Raw genomic sequence first — 21,926 nt, 5'->3', positions numbered from 1 at the left:
CAACATAGATCACGAAGTTAGGGTTTTGAACTTGAGAAATTATATGTACTGTACAGTGGTGGGTTGCAACGCAGCGCGCGCATGCGTTCAAGCATCTCCGCAATGCTCCAGCTGCTCCGCAGAACGTCGCGCAGGGGCTGTACGCGCCATGCGTCTGTGCGGAAGTGAAAAAGTCTTTAAACTCTGGTAAGGAGCTCGGGCGGGCGAGCGGGCACCCTGGAGCACCATACCGGAATGGTATCCTGTGCTTCGGGCTGGCTCCGGTACGCACGTACCGGGGCGTACCGCCCCCAACCCACCACTGGTACTGTACTTGTGGAAAAGCGTAAGGACATTAATCTTCTTCCTCACAAATTAAGCCGCAATCAGTTCGTGTATTTAAAGAAAGATGTAGCAAACATATTCTCCTGTGCCAGTATAAACAAACCAGTTTAGTAATCAAGGAAACAAACCTGTCACATTATATAATTATATATCATTATTATATAATTAAAGTCAGTTTTTCCCAGTTAAATAAACTGGTCATTCTAAACTGGCCTTGATGTCTTGTATTTGTGTTGGAGTAGTATTGCCGGCAAACTTAGCCATGCTGCTATCTAGGTTTGATTGTAGTTATAGTCACATTTTAAAGGGATTGGTTGAACAAATCGAGGAATGCTTTTCTAACTCATTGGCTGCTTTGACTTTAGAGAGAAAGCCTTGTGTCAAAACAACAATTAGGCATGCTGGTTAGCTTTAAGTAGCAGGCATGCTTAGTGTTGCCTATGTGTTGTGGCCCAGCAGGAGCTGTTGGAGCTGCCACCAGACTCTGACAGCGAGGGGCTCTATGAGTCAGCTCTGGAGGATGTGGAGGACCTTGGACAGGGTTCTGACTCCGAGCAGGGCGCAGAGAGGCTGGTTGGCCACCAGGAGGCACCTGAGCCTTGGACCAGTGGGGAGGAGACAAGGGAGAGTGATCCGAACGCCAGCAGTGAGTTGTTCCTGGATGCCCGGCACCGAAGAGCTAATAGGCGTCAGGAACAGTTGCGCAGTTACCGGAGGTAATTGCACTCAGTTGGTGGTCATTAGGCTCCTCTCCAGACTATAAAAGGACTGCTTGTGCACATGTCCCTCTTGCAGAAGTCAACGCAGGAACTAATGTCAGAGAACATTATTGTGAGCTTGGCAAGCTGGATTGCTGCCACGGCTTATCTGTGCTGGATTGCTGCCCAAGCTTGTCTGTGCCAGTTTGCTGCCAAGGACCTGTCTGTCTGTTAATTAAATGCCGTAACTTATCTTTGGCTTGGAGTGTTTTGGTGTGGGACGAGGGGGGTCAGAACACCTATGTATATACTCCATTAATCTCTATGCATTCTCCTTAGGTCTTTGATTTTTCACTAGACTTTGATGATGTTGCACTACTAAATGGAATGCATGATGGGAGACATGTATCCTGGGATCCAACCTCAGTTGTTTAAGTGCAAGGTTTGTCTGATTTTTTATTGCAAGTACTGGGCAAGTTATTTATTAGGCCTTTTCACCCTTTGCAATTCTTGCCAAATTACAGAGAACATAGAACTTCTGTGAGCAGCCCATATCTTCTGTTTCATCTATACTACCTTTGCCTACAAGCTTATACATATCGGGGGGCGGGGAGGGGGGGTTTGAAGCATGTCCCTGCTACAGAAGCATAATTTCTCAATTTCATCTACAATTGTGCTCTAAATTTCATAGGGAGCATACGGTACATGCTTATAACTGCTTTATAGCAACTGAATTCTTTAGGTTGACTGATTTTCTTTTTTAAATGCTGTGTTTTGATTTATTTCTTTGGTTTACATCCAACTCATTTAAAATAAATAGTTAAATATAAATTTGGTTATATTGGGATAACAATGCCCCTAAGAATGGCCAAGGGAGGTCTCCTGTTGTGTCTCCAACCCTTTAAATTGCACTTCCTCATGTTTCTTTACTTGGACCAGTTTAATATATAATACAATCAACTACATCTTGCCTAGTATTGCCTACATTAAATGGAAACCATCTTAAATGTCAGTAACTTTCCTTTCCTTGAAGAGCACCTGGAAGCTTCAACTGGTCCATAATGCGGCTGCGTGGGTTATCATGGGGGCACCTAGGTGCTCCCATGTTACACCCCTTTTAGGCGGCCTGCACTGGTTGCCGGTTGTCTTCCGGGTGCGATTCAAGGTACTAATTATGACCTTTAAAGCGCTCCATGGCTTAGGCCCAGGATACCTGCGAGACCACCTACTGCCACCAGTAGCCTCCCACCGTCCAGTGCGATCCCACAGAGTTGGCCTCCTCAGGGTGCCGTCGGCCAGACAGTGACCCCTAGGGGGAGACCCTTCTCTGTGGGAGCGCCTTCCCTCTGGAATGAGCTGCCCCCGGAGCTTCGTATAATCCCCGACCTCCGGTCCTTCCGACGCGCCCTAAAAAGTTGGCTTTTCCAGCAAGCCAGCCTGGCCTGAACAAAATAAAATAGATTATTGATCACTGTTAATTTTAATTAGATTTTTTTTAAAAAATGTCATTGTCAATTTTAATTGGGTTTGGGATATTCTATTTAATTTTTAAAAACTTTTGTATTATGTGTTTCTTTTAATGTTGTACGCCGCCCTGAGTCCTTGGGAGAAGGGCGGCATATAAATCTAATAAACCTAAACCTAAACCTTTCTGGTTTTTTGTCCATACGGTTAGTCCACTTTTATGCAGACTTTTACTATTTCAAATATTTGATTCATCTTCTCCTTACCTCATTTCTTCCATTACTCTTCCTCCTTGGTGTACTATTTTCTTTCTGTTGCTTCCTCCTTACTGATTAATTATTACTAGGAATTGTTTCATCTATACTAAAAAATTAATATCTTTGGTGATAGAGAAGTTCCTTCAATGTGGACTCCTGCATGAGTCAGAAAGCTAATCAGACTAAACCTCTTATCCCCGTGACCAACCTGGATTGGATCCTGCATTAATTATTTTTAAAAACATTTTTCTCTTGTCATTTTCTTTTAAGTTCTTCCTTTCCTACAAGCATTCTCTTCCTGCATGGTATTTTTGTGTTATGAGCCTCTAGTTATGCAGTGTTGCAGTCCTTCCAGTTTAATATGGGGTATTTTCAGTGTAGCGACTGGTGAATTCTCCAAGGTCCTTTCTCCTTCGACCAGCATTTTTAGATGCTGGAATACTGCATTCAGTTTTGGTCACCTCAATGTAAAAAAGATACGGAGACTCCAGAAAGAGTACAGAGAAGAGCAACAAAGATGATTAGGGACTGGAGGTTAAAACATATGAAGAACGGTTGCACATCTAACCATGCTTCATCTAACTAGGCTTGTGATGGCAAACCTATGGCACGTGTGCCCGAAGTGGCACGCGGAGCCATGCCGCCTGGCACTCAAGGTGCCAGAAACTCTTCTGGGTTTCTGGCGTGCATGTGCACACAACGATCAGCTGGCCTTTGTGCGTGTGGCAGTGCCAGAAACCGGAAGAGCTGATCTTCCGTTTTCCGTCGTGAGCCAGCTGATCGGCACATGCGCATGCACGCCAGTAACCAGAGGTTCTTTTTTTGCTGCGCGCATGGCCCCTGGGCAGCTCCTCTTCTTGTTCACTGCCCAGACGAGCGTGCATGTCCCTTTTTGGCACTCAATGCCGAAAAGGTTCACCATCACTGAATTAGAGTTTTGCCTATATATATGTACTGTAACCTGAGAGACCGCCTCCTGCCGATTACCTCTCTCAGACCAATTAGATCGCACAGGTTGGGTCTCCTCCGGATTCCATCTGCCAGCCAATGTCGGCTGGCGACTCCCCAGGGGAGAGCCTTCTCTGTTGCAGCTCTGGCCCTCTGGAACGAGCTCCCTGTTGAGATCCGGATCCTTACTACCCTCCCGGCCTTCCGCAAAGCCACCAAGTCCTGGCTGTTCCAGCAGGCTGGGGGGAGCTGAGAAGCATCTACCTCTACAGAAATTGTGAATGTTGGTTTTGTTTTTAATATGTTGTCTTTGTCTCGTTCCCCACTTTCCCTTGTCTTTTGTGAGCCGCCCGGAGTCCTCCGGGAGTGGGCGGCATACAAGACAAATAAATAAATATGTATGTATATGTATGTATATATGTGTGTGTGTCCATCTGCTAATTCTGTCAGAGTGAAGGCATCTCTGACAGGTTCATGTGGCCAACAACGTTCTGTGGCCATGAATAAGCAGAAAGTTGAACTATCAAGCTGTACTCTTGGATTATTTTCCCTACATAGCACAACATAAGAGATGTTTAATGAAATATGACCTTTTTTATTTGTTTCTGTTTCATAACTCACTTGCCAGACAACAAGCAGAAGATAATTATTATTTTTTCTAGATAAAAGCTAAGCAAGAACAATGTCAGCGTTCCAAGTATCATGTAGAACTAAATCAAAGTCCAAGGCAAAATTATCCTTAAAGTTCCAATTTAATAAAGCAGACATCTTAGCACATAGCTGTCCCAAATCCCAAGATTCCCAAATCTGGAAATGACATCAGAATTCCGCCCAGTTAAAAGTTCATGATCTGGTCCCCACACCCACAATCCATCACATGGTCCAATCTTCTTCTTCCACGCTGGCATCTCCACCCAACTGCTTCCGGTCAGGTGTAAAAGTGGAAAAGTGTTTTTTTTTTTCAAAAAACTCCATTTATCTATCCTCCAGTCCTTGTGATTTTTGCAATTCCAGAATTTAGTGTTTAAAAAAAAAGGGATATGCACCAATATACGATAAGAAACACCTACATGCAGGTTTACAGTATTCAGGAGGAATGAAAAAGTGCCACGGGAGGAAGGAGGGGTTGAAACAGGCAGGAAAATATTAAGAGACGCCAGAGAACTTGCTAATAGTATCATATCTATCTTAGCAGGCCTTTTTCCTAATTGGCTACGGCTATTTCGCCTGAATATATAGACTGTCGTTAGATGTAGCTCCAGATAAATTTACGTTTATTTATTCTGTCATAAAACTTCTCAACATACATACATATGTTGGGGGCATCTTGAGAGAAAACCTTCTCTCGACATCATGATGTGCTAAGTTTCAGGTTTCACTAAAAGCTAGTTTCGCTTTTACTCAATGTAGGGTGAATGTAGGGTCAAATATAGTAGTGCTCTTGGGACCTTATTTCAAAGCATATATTAATAGTGGTTTATAATGCAACTGATTTTTAGAAAGCTCTATTCGATTATCAACTTGGTATTTGTTAAGTAGTCACACTGGCCTGATATTTTAGGAGTTCCTGTGTCCAGAAGAATATGGAAAGTCTGACTGTGATTTATATTGTTTTAGGACTTCCTGGAGCAGTTTTCCCACTGCTGTGCTGTTTTAGCCGTATCACAAAAAAACATATTCCTTGCTTTTTATCAACACCCAGCTTGCAATGGGTTGGTATTGTTTATCCCTGAAGTTTTTTAATACAGACTTCAGAGACTTTCCCCCCCCCTCTTGATTACACTTTCCAGAAGATTCTGTCAGCATTTCAAACAAAGTTCAAGATTGTCTCTTGAGATATATATGTATTCATGTTTCAAGAGAGAACTTTATGATTAAATTCATTAATCCTCCTCCTTCTTTCTCTTTCAGTGTATCTTAATTTAATTTAATTTATTAGATTTATAGGTCGCCCAATCCCGGAGGACTCCAGGCGGCTTACACAGAACAAGAAAGAAAAACAAACAATATAAAATAAAAATAAAGATTAAAATTCTCCAACATGCATACATTCAAATTGGGGCTGGATCCTACATAATAAGGTCAACAGCCCCAGGCTTGCCAGAACAGCCAGGTTTTAACAGCTTTTCTGAAGGCCATGAGGGTGGGAGAAGTCCGGACCTCTGGGGGTAGCTGATTCCACAGGGTCGGAGCGGCCACAGAGAAGGCCCTCCTCCAAGGGCCCGCCAGCCGACACTGTCCGGCTGACAGCATCCTACGGAGGCCCACCCTGTGGGATCTTATCGGCCGTTGGGAGGTATGTGGCAGTAGGCGGTCTCACAAATATGGTCCTGAGCCATGTAGGGCTTAAACTAATCTTCATATTATATTTATGCATATTATTGAGCCAGGATGTTTAACCATGCTGTTTTAACCAATAAGCCATAGTTGCCAATTTCCCTCATTATTCTACGCCACACGGAACCATTGTGTGATTGCGGGCTTAGCTTGGACTAACTTAAATCATTCATTTAAATACAGTAGGTCCGAACAATTTTTGAAACCCACCACTGCTGAGAGGGCTTAAGAGCACAAAATGAAATAACTCTGTAGAACATGATGCTGTGGAGTGGGTATTAGAAAGTTGAAATATTACAGTCTACTAATTTGGAAAGTTTATCTGAGAAGCTGTTTGGCCTGCCCCATAGAGCAGGGGTGGGGGAACCATGCCCCTTTGGACTTCTTCTCCCAGAATTCTTGAGGCAACATGGCTAGCTGAGGAATTGACGTCCACAAGTCATAAGGGGGGCATAGTTCCCCACCTTTGCCATACAGCAAAGATGTCCAACCCAGAACTCCAAAGTTACACACACCCTTCCCCCCCACCCCCGATAGAAATTCCCAACACCTACTCAAGCGTGCAACCCAATCCCAACTTCGAATGAAGGAACAGAATATTAGATTCACTGAACTTGTCATTGTTTCCTTTGAATTTGATTACATTTTTAAATTTATTTATTTATTTATTAAACTTATATACCACTTCATAGAGCCGAGGTGGCGCAGTGGTTAAATGCAGCACTGCAGGCTACTGCTAGATCAGCAGTTCAGCGGTTCAAATCTCACCGGTTCAGCCTTCCATCCTTCCGAGGTGGGTAAAATGAGGACCCGGATTGTTGGGGGCAATATGCTGACTCTGTAAACCGCTTAGAGAGGGCTGAAAGCCCTATGAAGCGGTATATAAGTCTACTGCTATTACTGCTATTGCTTTCAGCCCTCTCTAAGTGGTTTACAGATTTTTAGCAAATTGAGTCAGCAAATTGCCCCCACAGTCTGGGCCCTCATTTCACCCACCTCGGAAGGATGGAAGGCTGAGTCAACCTTGAGCCGGTGAGATTTGAACCGCTGAACTGCAGATAACAGTCAGCTGAAGTGGCCTGCAGTACTGCACCCTAACCACTGCGCCACCTCGGCTCTTAAATTACGGCTGCAAAATTACTGTAAGCTATTGAATTACAGGTAGTTCTTAACATATGGCCAGTTTCTTAAAACTGTTCATAATTACGACAAACCTGGAAAAAAAAGTACTTAAACCTGGTCTTGAAGTTACGACCAACCTTGTGGTCATGTGATCACATTTTGGCTGCTTGGCAATTGGCGCATATTTAGAATCGGTTGCAATTGTCTGAAGTCATGTGATTGCATTTTGTAACTTCTTTTGCTATTTTGCAGCAAAAATGCCAGTTGGATAAGCTGGTTTCAGATTTACAGCCACGTGATTTGCTTAATGACTACAGTGATTTGCTTAACAACCATTGTAAAAACAATTGTAAAACCAAGTGCATTCACATAGTCAGTTGATTTACAAATGTAGACGTACACATAACATCCCAGGCTCAATTGTAGTCTTATCTGTATGAAGTTAATAATAATAAATGAAGTTGCCAGTTGCTATTTAGATCATCTAAATTGAGGATGTTAATCTTCAATGCAGGAATTCTGATTTATGTACACATATATAACTAAACATAGACATACAAATTTTGAATTTAAACTCCAATTTTCAAGCATCCCCTGCTGGCGCAGCAGCCATGGTGGCGGAGTGGTTAGAATGCAGTATTTCAGGCGAACTCACTATTTCCTGCCAGGAGTTCGATTCTGACCATTTCAGGGTTGACTCAGCCTTCCGTCCTTCTCAGGTTGGTAAAATGAGGGACCCAAATTGTTGGGGAAAATATGTTGACTCTGTAAACTGCTTAGAGAGAGCTGTAAAGCATTGTGAAGTGGTATATAAGTCTAAGTGCTGTTGCTGCTATTGTGATCCCAGACAAATGGCTATCTTAACCTTCACTTGAATATATCTATTGATGTGTTCATTGGAAAACCTGGTGCCCACCATTTTTAAATTACCATCCTCACAAGAACAACTTAGCATGACCAGTGGTTGGGGACTATGTGTTTGGTAATTCAAAACATCTGGAGAATGCCATAGTTGCTAATCACTATTCTAAGTAATCTGAGAGTGTTAAACAAATAAAAGAGGAAGAACAGAATTCCCCACCTCGATTAGAAGTTTCATATAGTGCTGCTTTTCAAGATACGCACGAGCAGTATGAAATCCCAATTGTGTTAGAAGCAAAAATACACTGCCAAGGGAGCCAGCTGTTTTAAAAGACAATTCTAAATATGCAGATTAAAAAACAACCTCCACCATGTTTTCTGTTAACAGAGCACCCAGCATATCATTTTCACTGGTGCAGATTATTTTATTACATATGACAAAAATGTACATACAAGTATTATTCCCATATAAAATCAATTTCAGCTTCATTCTAGCCATACATATTTCAAATGTGGGTTGATATTTATCCTGAGGCTACCCACGTAAGCTGTAATTTTATGTATATCTGTTTATAGCCTTCAAATGTTGATATAAATAAAACAAATAGCACGCATCTGAGTAAACTTTCATAGGCAGGCATGTTTACATTTGGTGAATCCATTTTCACCGGAGCAATTAACAACACTGAAATATTCCATACCATCTAAATCAGGCGTGTCCAACCCGCAGACGGCATTCGGTCCTAGACACCTAGTAATGCCACCCCACAAGATAATAAAAATATTTTTTTTTAAAGGAAGTTTGTTATTTATATCATTAACTATATTGTATATTTAATACGCAGCTCAAGACAATACGTCTTCGCTCAATGAGGCTCGGGCAAGCCAAAAGGCTAGACAACCATGATCTAAATTAAAAGCATTAATATTTTAATGTGTTCATCTCATATTTCCTGATGCATGCTTGCTTAGCATTGAAGAGGGGTTTCATTTTGCACAAGTTTTTGAAGACCTGAAGCCCCTATCTTTTATTTCATTGTTCTACAATTTGGCGAAGAGATTCAGGGACTCCCAGGAATGGGACATAAGAAATAAGTGAAGTCACATTTTTTTCTGAAAAACTCCATGGTAAAATCCCAAAGACAAGGGTGCCACAAAAAATAATTTGGGATACTCATTCCTGTTTAGAAGAAAATATCTTCTCAAGGGGCCCCTTTAATAATCCTGAGAGACAGACAAGAGTATGAAAGCTATTCTTCAGTATCTCATAGGAGCTAGTTGACAATTCATTCATGTGTCTACTTAAGATCTTTGGATGGTCTTTTCTTTGAATCTAAATTTTTGAATTGAGATCTTCCAAATATGAAGCTTTGCTTCTTAATTCCAAAATGTATAGGTTGGCTTTTGTTATTCCATTTATGGACATACTGTTTTATACTAGTGAACTGACTGTCATAATACGTTTGTGGCAGAAAATTCTACAGGACTATTACAGAATATTTTGTGTTGACTTGCTACAGATTTCCATTCATACTGCTGGCTTCCACCATGACCTGGACTCTAAAAATGGCATTTTTTTCAATTGGTGAATTGATCTACCATGAACAACAGTTACAATATCTTCTTTTTCATATTTCTCAGATTGCAGGCTGTTTAGTTTGTCCTGGTGGTATTATTAAGTGTGGAGACAGACTTAATCTCTATTGCCCGATGCCCATCCTTTATTTCCATAGTAGTTTTGCAGCTTTATGATTATGATTATAAGACAAACCAGGTTTTTTTTATTACAATATGAGGTTTTCTGAGGATAGAAAAATCAAATTATGAATGAATAGTGAGTATTTTTACAATATTGATGGTTTAGTACCAATAACTACATTCTGATTCCAATTACACCCCCTTCCCACAGCCAACTTAACATTAGATCTGTCAATCCTCCAATCTTTTGTACGGGATGAATTTTCCAAGAGCCTATCTTCCGAGTGATAATTACAATAATCAGTGGTAAATGGCACATTTCTCTCTTGGGTTGGATGAGAACATCCCATATTTATCATCCTTTTCAAAGGCAGCGGATTTAAGGGTGTATCCTGGCAATTGCAATGGAGAATTATTCGAAAGGGTTTGGGTGGCCTGGGTCTCTCCAGTTGTAGCACAGCAGCTTCTCTCTCTCTTCCCCCCCGCCACCCTTTTAAAAAAAAAACTCAATATAAAACCTCAAGTGTTGGATTAATATGTTTTTTTTTCCTTCTGGAATGTCTGATATCATTTCATTTCAGAGTATATGAAAATACAAGAAATAGTAACAATCTTTTTACCAAAGCCTGTTTTTTTAACCACCTATGGCAGCAGGATTAACAGAATTTTTCAAGGGAAGGGAAAAAGAAGTGATTCCATCAGGCCTAGTTCCTATGAATTTGGGAATAATATATTCCCCCCCCCTCCCCGAGTCAAATTCCAATTCAGCGACATCCACAGAGGGGTCACAGCAGACAAAATAGTGGGTGGAGCAGGACTCTTCTTTGTTGTGGATGTAACACCGATATACATACAATGGAGTTTGCTCAGAAGCGGAAATACACCAATGAGAGGAAGAGTGGGAAACAGAGGAGAGAAGAAAGATGGGAAGAGAGGGATAGGAGAGAGGGTAAAGGGGGAAGATGAGGAGGATAAGGAGGAGTGGAATGAAGAGAGAGGAGAAGGAGAAAGGAAGGGGAAGTAGAGTAGGAAAGGATGATGGAGGGAAGAAAGGAGGTAGGAGAGAGGCAGAAGAAAGAGGTGTATGGAGAGCAGAAGAGCCAATAATTGGTTTTTACCTTTCTGGGCGTTGATAACAAGAGGAACTGATGTAATTACTACTTAATACAATAGGATATTGGCTATGTAATAGTGTACATGTGATTGTATGTTATATAAATAAATAAAAAGTATATTTAAAAAAAAGAAAAGAAAGGAGTGGAAAGGGGAGAGAGGAGAAGGAGAGAGGAAGGGGAAGTAGAGAAGGGAAGGATGACAGAGGGAAGAAAGGAGGTAGGGAGGAGGAGGAGAGAGGGACAAGAAAGTGGTGGATAAGGTACAAATATGGTGTATGGAGAGCAGAAGAGCCAATAATTGGTTTCTGGCAGTTGATGGTAAGATGAATTGATGTAAACATTTAATAATACAATATGATGTTGGTTATGTAATAGTATAGCAATAGCAATAGCAGTTAGACTTATATACCGCTTCCTAGGGCTTTCAGCCCTCTCTAAGCGGTTTACAGAGTCAGCATATTGCTCCCAACAACAATCTGGGTCCTCATTTCACCCACCTCGGAAGGATGGAAGGCTGAGTCAACCTTGAGCCGGTGAGATTAGAACCGCTGAACTGCAGATTACAGTCAGCTGTAGTGGCCTTCAGTACTGCACCCTAACCACTGCACCACCTCGGCTCCCTGTGGTGCATGTGATTATATGTTATGAAAATGGAAAAATAAAAAACTTTAATCAGGAACACTGATATACATACAAAAGTAGTAGGGTTTGGATTGCAGTGTTTTTGAGTTCCAGGAGAAAAGCTTTGGGATGCCCCCAGTTTTGGACCAGAAGTTTTTCCGGGAGTTTTTCTTTCAATTCCTTGGTTTAACTCTCTTTTTTACTTGTTTGTTTCCATCTAAACGAAAACTTCTCTGAGGTAGCAAAATTAAATAAACCAGCGGAGTGTCATTGATGCACACACAGGGCTCTTCTTCAGCTTTGCCCACAGGGAAACTAGAAGAAGATTGATTGCATTTTAATCGTGATACTTGGAACAGAAATAACAATTAATGCAGAGCCCTGAAATCTGACGGCAAGGCTGCCTTCTTCTTCGAATGCTGAAGTGCAAATGTCACAAACTTTAGCTAGAGCGGTAACGGCAATGATTTTTGAAAGAAGAAAAGAGCAAAAGGTGCACCAGTTGCGTCCCTACCTGAACCGGGAGGCCCTCACAACAGTCACTCGTGCCCTTGTGACCTCTAGACTGGACTACTGCAACGTGCTCTACATGGGGCAGCCCTTGAAGAGCATTCGGAGACTTCAGCTTGTCCAGAATGCAGCCGCGCGAGCGATCGTGGGTGCACCTCGGTTCACCCACGTAACACCCATCCTCCGCGAGCTGCACTGGCTGCCTATTGGTCTCCAGATACGCTTCAAGGTGCTAGTCGTCACTTATAAAGCCCTTCATGGTATTGGACCTGGGTACTTGAGAGACCGCCTGCTGCCAATCACTTCCACTAGACTGATTAGATCCCACAGATTAGGCCTCCTCCGAATTCCATCCGCTGGCCAGTGTCGACTGGCGACTACCTGGAAGAGGGCCTTCTCTGTGGCTGCTCCGACCCTCTGGAACGAACTCCCCGTGGGGATTCGAACCCTCACCACCCTCCAGGCCTTCCGCAAAGCCCTTAAAACCTGGCTGTTCCGACAGGCCTGGGGTTAAAGAGCTGTTGCCCCCGTCTCGAATGGTATGACTGTTGTGTGTTTTTAAATTATGCATTTATGATTTGTTTTATTTTTTGTCTGTACCCCCTTCCCTGATTTGAATTGTGAGCCGCCCTGAGTCCGCTTCGGGGGAAAAGGGCGGCATACAAATATAATAAATCAAATCAATCAATCAAAATCAGTTTTAAAAAGTGAATGGGAAGAATGTGGCTCTTGTCTGAGGCTGTCCACCCAGAGTTTTCTATTCCCATTTGGATCTTAAATTTCTCCTCCTTATTTCTATGTGGCCTGTTCTTTTCACCTCCCTCTTCGTTGCATCTCCCCCCTCCACCTCCTCCTCCACCCACATCTTGATGAAATGTAGCTCAGACCCTCGGTTGAACAAAAAAAATACAATAAAACCAATAGTGGCTTTAAAATGCACACGTAAGGGATTTCTAACCAAGCTCACATATGATTGCAGAGAGTTGAAGATGCTCCGGTCCCTTTCCTAGCCCACAACTGAGGCTAGAAGATAATTATGTCACTGCTACATAGGCAGTAAACAGGCTGCAGTAATTATAAGTTCAGAAGCCCTCAGAGTCAAAATATATATGTGTTACTGGTCTGATATGCTCTGGTAAATATCAGTCTGTTTCCTTTTAAAGTGGTACGATGATGTTACGTTGACAGGAAAGCTGGTGACAACTCTCTTTCAAAAGCTCTGTTCCTGGAGGAAAATTGTTTTGTGGATGTATAAACAAAGCCTGCCCGTGGTCAAAACGTTTTGTACTAGCTGCCAAAAATGAGCCTGTTTTTTTATTTTCAGACGACTCCTGCTTTACTCTGGAAGGCTCCAATGAAGGCAGCTGCTTTGGGAAAAATCAGGTTCTTGAATATGCCTCTCAGGCTTCTGAAAAATTCAGAACTTCTGGGGGAAAAAAGATTGAATGGATTCCCATAAGTCTCTGTTAGAGTTGTGTGAAGTATCTGAGGAAACCTTTATCTTTCCCTTACAAGGGCATATTTTCTCTTTTGATATCTCATTTGGAGAATTAAAATAGGTATCTGGCATTCATCCCTCAAAAGACTCTAAGTCTGAAAGGAGCTGGATTTAGAAGGATAGCTGTTGTGGCCCAGCAGGAGCCGTTGGAGCTGCCACCAGACTCCGACAGCGAGGGGCCCTATGAGTCGGCTCTGGAGGATGTGAAGGACCCTGGACAGGGTTCCGACTCCGAGCAGGGCGCAGAGAGGCTGGTTGGCCACTAGAAGGCGCCTGAGCCTTGGAGCAGTGGGGAGGAGACGAGAGTATGATCCTGACATCATGCATTGGAGCAGTGGGGAGGAGACAAGGGAGTTGGTCCTGGATGCCCAGCAACGGAGGACTAATAGGCATAGTTATGCAGTTACAGGAGATAATTGAACTCAGCTGGTGGTAATTAGGCTCCTCTCGAGACTATAAAAGGAATGAACGCTATAAAAGGAATCAACATATTTACTAGAGCTGGAGAAGCTATCGTGGCTTGCTTGGCAGGCTGAATTGCTGCCAAGGTTAGTCTGTGCTGGATTGCTGCCAAGGTCTAGTCTGTGTGTTAATAAATCCTTGAAGTATCTTTGTCTCGGCGTGCTTTGGTGTAGGAAGAGGGGGGTCAGAACAGATAGCTGTTGTACTAGTATCAATAATTTTCGAGAGCTCAATCAAACAGACACATTAGAATCAGTGATTAGATTTTTAACACTTTATTTTCATATATCAGTAGTATGGGGACTTCATTTGTACATATGTGTGTCTGTGTAAAATTGTATTAAAACTTTTCAATGAGATACACATTAATACAAATAAGAAAGAAAAGAGAAAAAGAAAAAAGACAAACCAAAAAGTGCAAAAAAAGAGAGAGAAAAGTTAAAGAAAAACAGGAAAGCAAAGAAGATACAAAGCAGCGGCTTCCAATATTTTCACAGCAGTTAAAAAGTACAATTATATTTTAACCTCTCTTTCTAAAGTTACATTATAATACCCTTCTTTCTATAATCTATCACATCTAATAATCACAACCATAAATCACAAGTTCATTTTTTTTTCATTTTAATGCAGAATTCCCTAAGAAGTTTCTAGTAAATGTAAATGTAAGTTTCAGTAAATGTAAATGGTGCCTTTTTTTCTATTCAAAGAAGTTAGTTTATCCTTCTCAGAAAGAGATGGATAATTTCACCAACTATTCCTCCCTATTGGGTAGTGTTGAATTATTCCTTCTTGGTGCATATAGTCATCTTGCTGCCATAAACATACAGTATATTGAAATAATCTTCCATGCTAGAGGCTTCCTTTGTTTTTGTCATTTGAAAAGCAAACAGCAGCCTTTTAGTTTTGAAGAAGGTCTTGTTTTTATTTCATTTTCCTACTGTTTCATTTGGATTGTAGGCTGAGGTTATTTAAGAAGGCAGATAATTAAATGTCATTCCCTAATAAGCTAATTAAAAAAAACAATATTCAGATGATGTGATTTGAGTTGAAGGGAGAAGTTGGAAGCATCAGCTGGCTAGGTGCCAGCTTTACAATATTAACAAAAAAAAATCATAACATGGCTTGCATCTGAATCACAATGTCATGGAAGATTTCAGATGGCAAAAGTTGCATTCAGCGGGCGCAACTTGTCATTTCATTCATTTTTAGCATGCATCCTTTTTTTGAGATTGAGATTTAGTTTATTTGTATGCCGCCCTTCTCCGGGAGGGACTCAGGGCGGCGAACAACTCAAAAGGGGGAAAGGGGAACATAGAACATAATACATGTGATTAAAATAAACAAGAATCATACAGCCACACAGGTCGAGAGGGGAGGGGAACTCATCAACCCCAGGCCTGCCGGCACAGCCAGGTTTTAACGGCTTTCCGGAAGGCCTGGAGAGAGGTGAGGGTCCGAATCTCCGCGGGGAGTTCGTTCCAAAGGGCCGGAGCTGCCACAGAGAAGGCCCTCCCCCAGGTAGTAGCCAGGTGGCATTGGCTGGTGGACGGAACCCGAAGGAGGCCGACCCTGTGTGATCTAATGGGTCTTTGGGAGGTAATTGGCAGCAGGCGGTCTCTCAAGTACCCAGGTCCAATACCATGAAGGGCTTTATAAGTTACGACTAGCACTTTGAAGCGTATCCGGAGACCGATCGGTAGCCAATGCAGCTCGTTCCATTTTTAATGGAACGTTTTTGGAACTGTTGTTTTTTTTAATAGTCATTTCTCTTCAATTGTATTTGAAAGATTGATGGACATTTACTTTTCAGATGTCTTATCTTATTTTAAGGGTTAGGGTTTCCCATTTAATAAACTACTGTTTATAGACCAGAGAGAAATCTCTTTAACAGCCAGCTCTTACAGGAGAGATTAATTAGGACAAGACATTTACTCGCATGATTTTTCCTTCTAAGGATTTCTGTTTCTTTTCTTTTATAGATAACTCTCAGATCCAATCAATATAACAGCAGTATATTTGGAAAACCTGCCTTCTGTAACAAATAAATTTATTTCATTTGACATACTTGATACCTTTATAATTCAAATATAAAAATACCATAATAGCAACAATATGAAAAAGGTAGTATATCAATGGCGATTCAATGATACCTTATAACTTGAAATATTATTTAAGCTCTCATAATGCCTAAACAAAAATGAAATAGCTTTTAAACTGAGTGTCTTTGGAGTAAGTTTGAGTGTTTCTTCTAATGGACAGTCAGGATTCCTGACCACTGGATTTTGGACATTTTGACAGCCTTTTAAGATACTTGAAAACCTGTGTAAAGTTTTGCTTCCCCAGAAATGGACAGTTCTTTAATCTTGCTATGACCTTTGATCAAATTCATTTTGAGGATTTTTGAAGCTTGGGGTAGGGGTGAGAGGAGGGAATCTTATTTGCTGGAGATGAAAGTATCATAGATCTGCTCACCAGGAACAACAGCAATTTTCCTCACAGGCTTCTATATCCAAGCTTCAAGGAAAAACACCTATCCTATTTCTCCAATGCCAGTAATAGTAGTTTATATGCAGAAGAAAAATTGATGCTGCAGTGGATTGACTGTAAAAAAAAACAACCACATTTAATATAATGTATTGAAATTATTCTTTCATTATTGATTTCCAGGTCTTTGATTTTAGGCTTGCAAAGGAAGATATGGAATTGCTTGACTCCATGGACATCAACAGAAAGTTGGTCTATCTAACCTATCCAATATGGAAGGGATAACTCATGGAGTGGTTACAGAATAGACTGGCTGAGAACACGGTGACTTCTGGATTCCCCCAAGCTATTTACTTAATGATTCAAAGCTAATGCAACTTAAGTATTTTTTGCACAAACCTATCTTTCCTTATTAACAAATTATTAGGCTACTGTACGGAGTGTTCCCATTTCCAAGCTCTCACTAAAAGACTTTTCAGGAAGTTGCAAGTTACTCTTGAGCCTAACTAGAACTGAATTTTAAAAAGTCATAACTTAACTCAGCTGGAGCCCTGTTGGTTTCGGCTGTGTGTGTGAGACAATTTGGAGTTTGGAACTGTGTGAAAACGAAAATTAATGTAATTAATAATATTAATGTCTGATTAATATTTTGTTCTATCTACTCTTTTGTTGCATGGAGTTAACCAAATGAATTTTGAACCACGAATTACTATCACCCAATTGCAGTCCACTTTATTGTCAATAAACATGTTTAAACCAATGTTCCAGGAAGATTGATTCTAATCAAAACTGTTGTGAGGAACGGTTCACCGACAAATGCGCAATAGACATATGCGCGCCGACAAAACCGCAATGGACAAATGAACGCTGTCAAAATCGCTAATTGATTTTCGACAAGAGCGCGCCGACAAATGCGTGATGACAAAATTGCGTCATCAACAAACTATAGACAGCCCAGTGAGTGTGCTAGGTGTTTAACATAGTGGGACGCGTATACGTACGTTATAACGTACGTTATAATGCAGTCAGCACACACCAGTTGAATAATACTTTTTAGTTATACTGAAGCCATGGATATTATTAAGTCACAGAAAGGAAAACAACAACTGCTGTATGAAGGATATCGATATCGACGCGACAAGTTAAATCAAGATGGATCGTCTTCGTGGAGGTGCATTAAAAGAGAGTGTGCCGGCAGACTTAAGAAGAAAACAGACGGGATGTTACAAACAAGTACGGAACACATGCACGCTCCAAATACCGCAAAAAAAAATGAAAGTGAAAAAATAAAAGCGTTTTGTGCTTGTCATCGCACTTTTGTCGTCGCGAATTTGTGGGCGCAATTTTGACGTCGAGTTTTAATCGGCGCTATTTTGTCGGTGCGCATATGTCTTATCGCGCAATTGTCGGGTCACGGTGAGGAACTTATCAAGGCAGTTTGTGGGAAAATACTTGCTACAAGTTTTCAAATATTAATAATAGCCGTACTGCCACTTTTTCGTGCCAGGAGACGATTAATGTCACTATTCATTCTTCATCTTATGTCAGTAGAATATTTTATTCTATTTTTTGTTCTTTAATAATAAAATAATAAACTTGATCCAGATCAGTACAGTACAGTATTTCTGATAATGTGGGAGAGACATCAGGGATCTTGTAGTTGAAATACTATACCCCCAATGCTCCGATGTGATAGCTCCTTAAGAAGCATCTTTGTCCACTGATATTTTGATATCTAACTTCAAGATTCAGATCTTGATACTTTAATGCCAAGTTTGAACAAACTATATAGAACTGATCAACTCTGTAGTACAATTGTGGGTTGCAGTAAGCATGGATGTGAGTACAGGCAGTCCTTGATTTTGAACCAATTGTTTAGTGACTGAAATTACAACAGTACTAAAAAAAAAGTGATTTATGACTGGTTCTCATACTTACGACAACCCCAATATCCCCAGTCATGTGATCAAAATTCTGGTACTTGGCAGTTGGCATGTATTTATAAGTGTTGTAGTATCCCAAGTACTTGTGATTGGCTTTTCGCAACTGGCTTCCAACAAACAAAGTTAGTGGGGTAAGTAGATTCACATAACAACTGTATGATTCACTTAATAACTGTAGCAATAACTGTAGCAATTCACTTAACTTAGAAGAGCCGAGGTGGCGCAGTGGTTAGGGTGCAGTACTGCAGGCCACTTCAGCTGACTGTTATCTGCAGTTCAGCAGTTCTAATCTCACCGGCTCAAGGTTGACTCAGCCTTCCATCCTTCCAAGGTGGGTGAAATGAGGACCCAGATTGTTGTTGGGGGCGATATGCTGACTCTGTAAACCGCTTAGAGAGGGCTGAAAGCCCTATGAAGCGGTATATAAGTCTAACTACTGTTGCTTTTGCTATTAACCGTGTCAAAAAAAAGATTGTAGAATCGGGCATGACTCACTCAACAAACAATTTTAAAAGTAAAGTTCTGTGTTCTGATTTGAGCTAGGCCTATATTTTAAGAATCGGTCACCAGTTTAGACAACTTCGATTGACTTCAGCAAAGATGTGAAACCTGTACCATGCCAAATGCTCGATTACAGTGTTCACACAGTCTTGACGGCTAATCTTATGAAGGCCGGAGTTTTAACTAGTTGAGCCTGTTGCGTTATGAACAATGGCTACGCCTATTGGGATGAATTTAAAACAAAAAGAGACGATGCTATATTTTGTCACAAATCAAAACGATCACATTCTACCATGCAAACAATATCTTGACTTTGTCAGTAACTCTCAATTGTATTTCCAAGACAGATTTTCTCTTCTGGGAATTACAGGAATCACATCCAATACAGCTGAATGGAATGGAATGGAGAATGGAGAATGGAGAATGGAATTAGAATAGAATGGAATTAGACTAGAATGGAATTAGAATAGAATGGAATGGAATGGAGAATGGAATTAATAGGATAGGATAAGATAGGTTAGAATAGAATAGAATAGAATAGAATAGAATAGAATATGGAGAATGGAATTAGAATAGAATGGAATGGAGAATGGAGAATGGAATTACAATAGAATGGAATTAGAATAGAACGGAATGGAGTGGAGAATGGAATTAATAGGATAAGATAGAATAGAATAGAATAGAATAGAATAGAATATGGAGAATGGAATTAGAATAGAATGGAATGGAGAATGGAATTAGAATAGAATGGAATTAGAATGGAATGGAGAATGGAATTAATAGGATAGGATAAGATAGGTTAGAATAGAATAGAATAGAATATGGAGAATGGAATTAGAATAGAATGGAATGGAGAATGGAATTAGAATAGAATGGAATTAGAATGGAATGGAGAATGGAATTAATAGGATAGGATAAGATAGGTTAGAATAGAATAGAATAGAATAGAATATGGAGAATGGAATTAGAATAGAATGGAATGGAGAATGGAATTACAATAAAATGGAATTAGAATAGAATGGAATGGAGTGGAGAATGGAATTAATAGGATAAGATAGGATAGAATAGAATAGAATAGAATATGGAGAATGGAATTAGAATAGAATGGAATGGAGAATGGAATTAGAATAGAATGGAATTAGAATGGAATGGAGAATGGAATTAATAGAATAGGATAGGATAGAAGAGAACAGAAGAGAACAGAAGAGAACAGAAGAGAGAAGAAAATTGAAGGGTATGAGGTTAGGGAAGGCTGCTCTGGGGAAGAAACATTCAAAAATAAAGAGACGAAGTGGACCCCACAAGTACAACTTCTGCTCAGTGTAAGTGGGTGAGGTAGAAAATCCACAATGCAAAGTCAAACACCATCTGAGTTTAGGGGATTGAACAGCACAAGCAGTGTGATGCAAGTCCCTCCCCTATTATATGTGCATTCTGATATCACAGAATTAGAGATACAAAGAATTTGAAAAGGCACTTTGTTCCCTTTCCCACAAACTATTTCATAGTGGGATGAATGGGACGTCTTTTCCTGGCTCCCATTTATTCTGCCTGGCTATTCTTACTAGACATCAATCACAACAGTATTTTGCAAAACTTCAGTTTACTGGGGGGGAAAAAAGGAAAGTGGTAAGGATGGATGGGCATCCTCAATTTACTAACCCCAAATGGAACCCAAACTTCCATCATTAAGCAATGGGGGTCACCAAGTAAGTTGTGCCCAATTTTATGACCGTTTTTTTGCTGCGGTTAAATGAATCGCCGTGCTTGTTAAGTTCACCACCTGACATTAAGTGAATCCAGCTTTCCCCAATGACTTTGCTTGTCGGATGCCAGCTGAGAAGCTTAAAAATGGCAATCGTGTGGCCTTGGGAATTTGCAACCATCATAAATACATGCTGGTTGTTGGTTCACCGACTAATGCGCGCTCGACAAAAGCGTGCCGATGAAACCGCGCCGAGAAAACCGTGAGTTCTAAATTGCACCGATGAATGAGCGCAGAAGCGCGCCGACAACAGTGCACATTCAACAAACAAGTAATAACAACCTAATAACCCTAATCCTAACCCTAAACCTAACCCTAAACCTAACCCTGAACCTAACCCTGAACCTAACCCTTACCTTAACTGAAATCGCGCTTTTGTGGGCGCGGTTTTGTCGGCGCGTTGTTGTGGGTGCGTTTATGACATCGCAGTTTTCTTGCCGCAGTTTTGTCAGTGCGCTTTTGTCATGCGCGCATTTGTCGGGTCGCGCTGGTTGTCAAGTGTCTGAATTTTGATCACGTGACCTCTGCTGTAATAGTCATAAGTTTGAGGACTGGTTGTTGAGTCACTTTTTTCAGCCCCTTTGTAACTTCACTAAGGACAAAAACAAATGGACTGCTTTAAGTATTTCTGAAGGTAACACACTTGTACTGTTTTCACACCTGGCTCCAAGAACAAAGATATTCAACCCCATTTGCCTTCCGCCTGGAGCAATTACAGAGGTAGAAAACTGGCGGCCCACATGCCAGATGCGTCACCTGCTGACCATGCCCACCCCAGCTCCGTGAAGGAAAAAGTTGCAGTACATCACGTGACGCAGCGAGATTGACACCTGTGGCATAGAAGAACCCAGATGAAGATGCCAATCCGCTAGTCTGATGGAATAATAGAATATAAGTCAGTGGTGGGTTTCAAAAATTTTTTGAACCTAGTCTGTGGGTGTGGCCTCCTTTGTGGGAGTGGCTTGTGGGCCATGTGACCTGGTGGGAGTGGCTTGCCGGCCATGTGTTCTCTCTCTCTGTCTCTTTCTCTCTGTCTCTCTGTCTCTCTCTCTCTCTCTCCTTCCTTTTGTCTCTCTGTCCCTTTTTCCTTTTTTTTCATCTCTCACTTTTTCTTTCTTTTTTCTTTTTTTATTGATTTCTTTCTTTCTTTCTTTCTTTCTTTCTTTCTCTTTCTCTGTGTGAGTCTGTCTCTCTCTGTGTGTGTGTGCATGTGTGTGTGTCAGTGGTGGGTTTCCAAAATTTTTGGAACCTCTTCTGTAGGTGTGGCCTGCTTTCTGGTGGAACCTCTTCTAACCGGTTCGGTAGATTTGACGAACCG

The 21,926-nt window shown here is 41.1% G+C and overlaps 1 protein-coding gene across 3 annotated transcripts in view; it reads left to right on the top strand.

The window, feature by feature from the left end:
- Positions 1-17,159, top strand: part of LOC106544095 (putative oxidoreductase ZK1290.5) — a 90,685-nt gene extending 73,526 nt beyond the window's left edge. The window contains exons 7-8 of one of the 3 annotated variants that reach the window (XM_087719229.1): positions 1,362-1,464; positions 16,597-17,159. In XM_087719229.1, coding sequence (XP_087575355.1) covers positions 1,362-1,457 — 96 coding nt within the window. In that variant the 3' untranslated portion in view covers positions 1,458-1,464; positions 16,597-17,159. Of the gene's footprint in view, positions 1-1,361; positions 1,465-16,582 lie in introns of all 3 variants that reach the window. The other 2 variants (XM_087719228.1, XM_087719227.1) reach the window with 2 other exon arrangements.
- The last annotated feature ends 4,767 nt before the right edge of the window (positions 17,160-21,926 follow it).

This window comes from Thamnophis sirtalis, unplaced genomic scaffold (genome assembly GCF_051295495.1).
Source record: "Thamnophis sirtalis isolate CommonGarterSnake01/CBP01778 unplaced genomic scaffold, rThaSir2_p1.2 scaffold_7, whole genome shotgun sequence".
Lineage (NCBI taxonomy): Eukaryota > Metazoa > Chordata > Lepidosauria > Squamata > Natricidae > Thamnophis > Thamnophis sirtalis.
The sequence above is the reverse complement of the archived record's forward strand: the minus strand, read 5'-3'. Positions and strand labels throughout refer to the sequence as shown.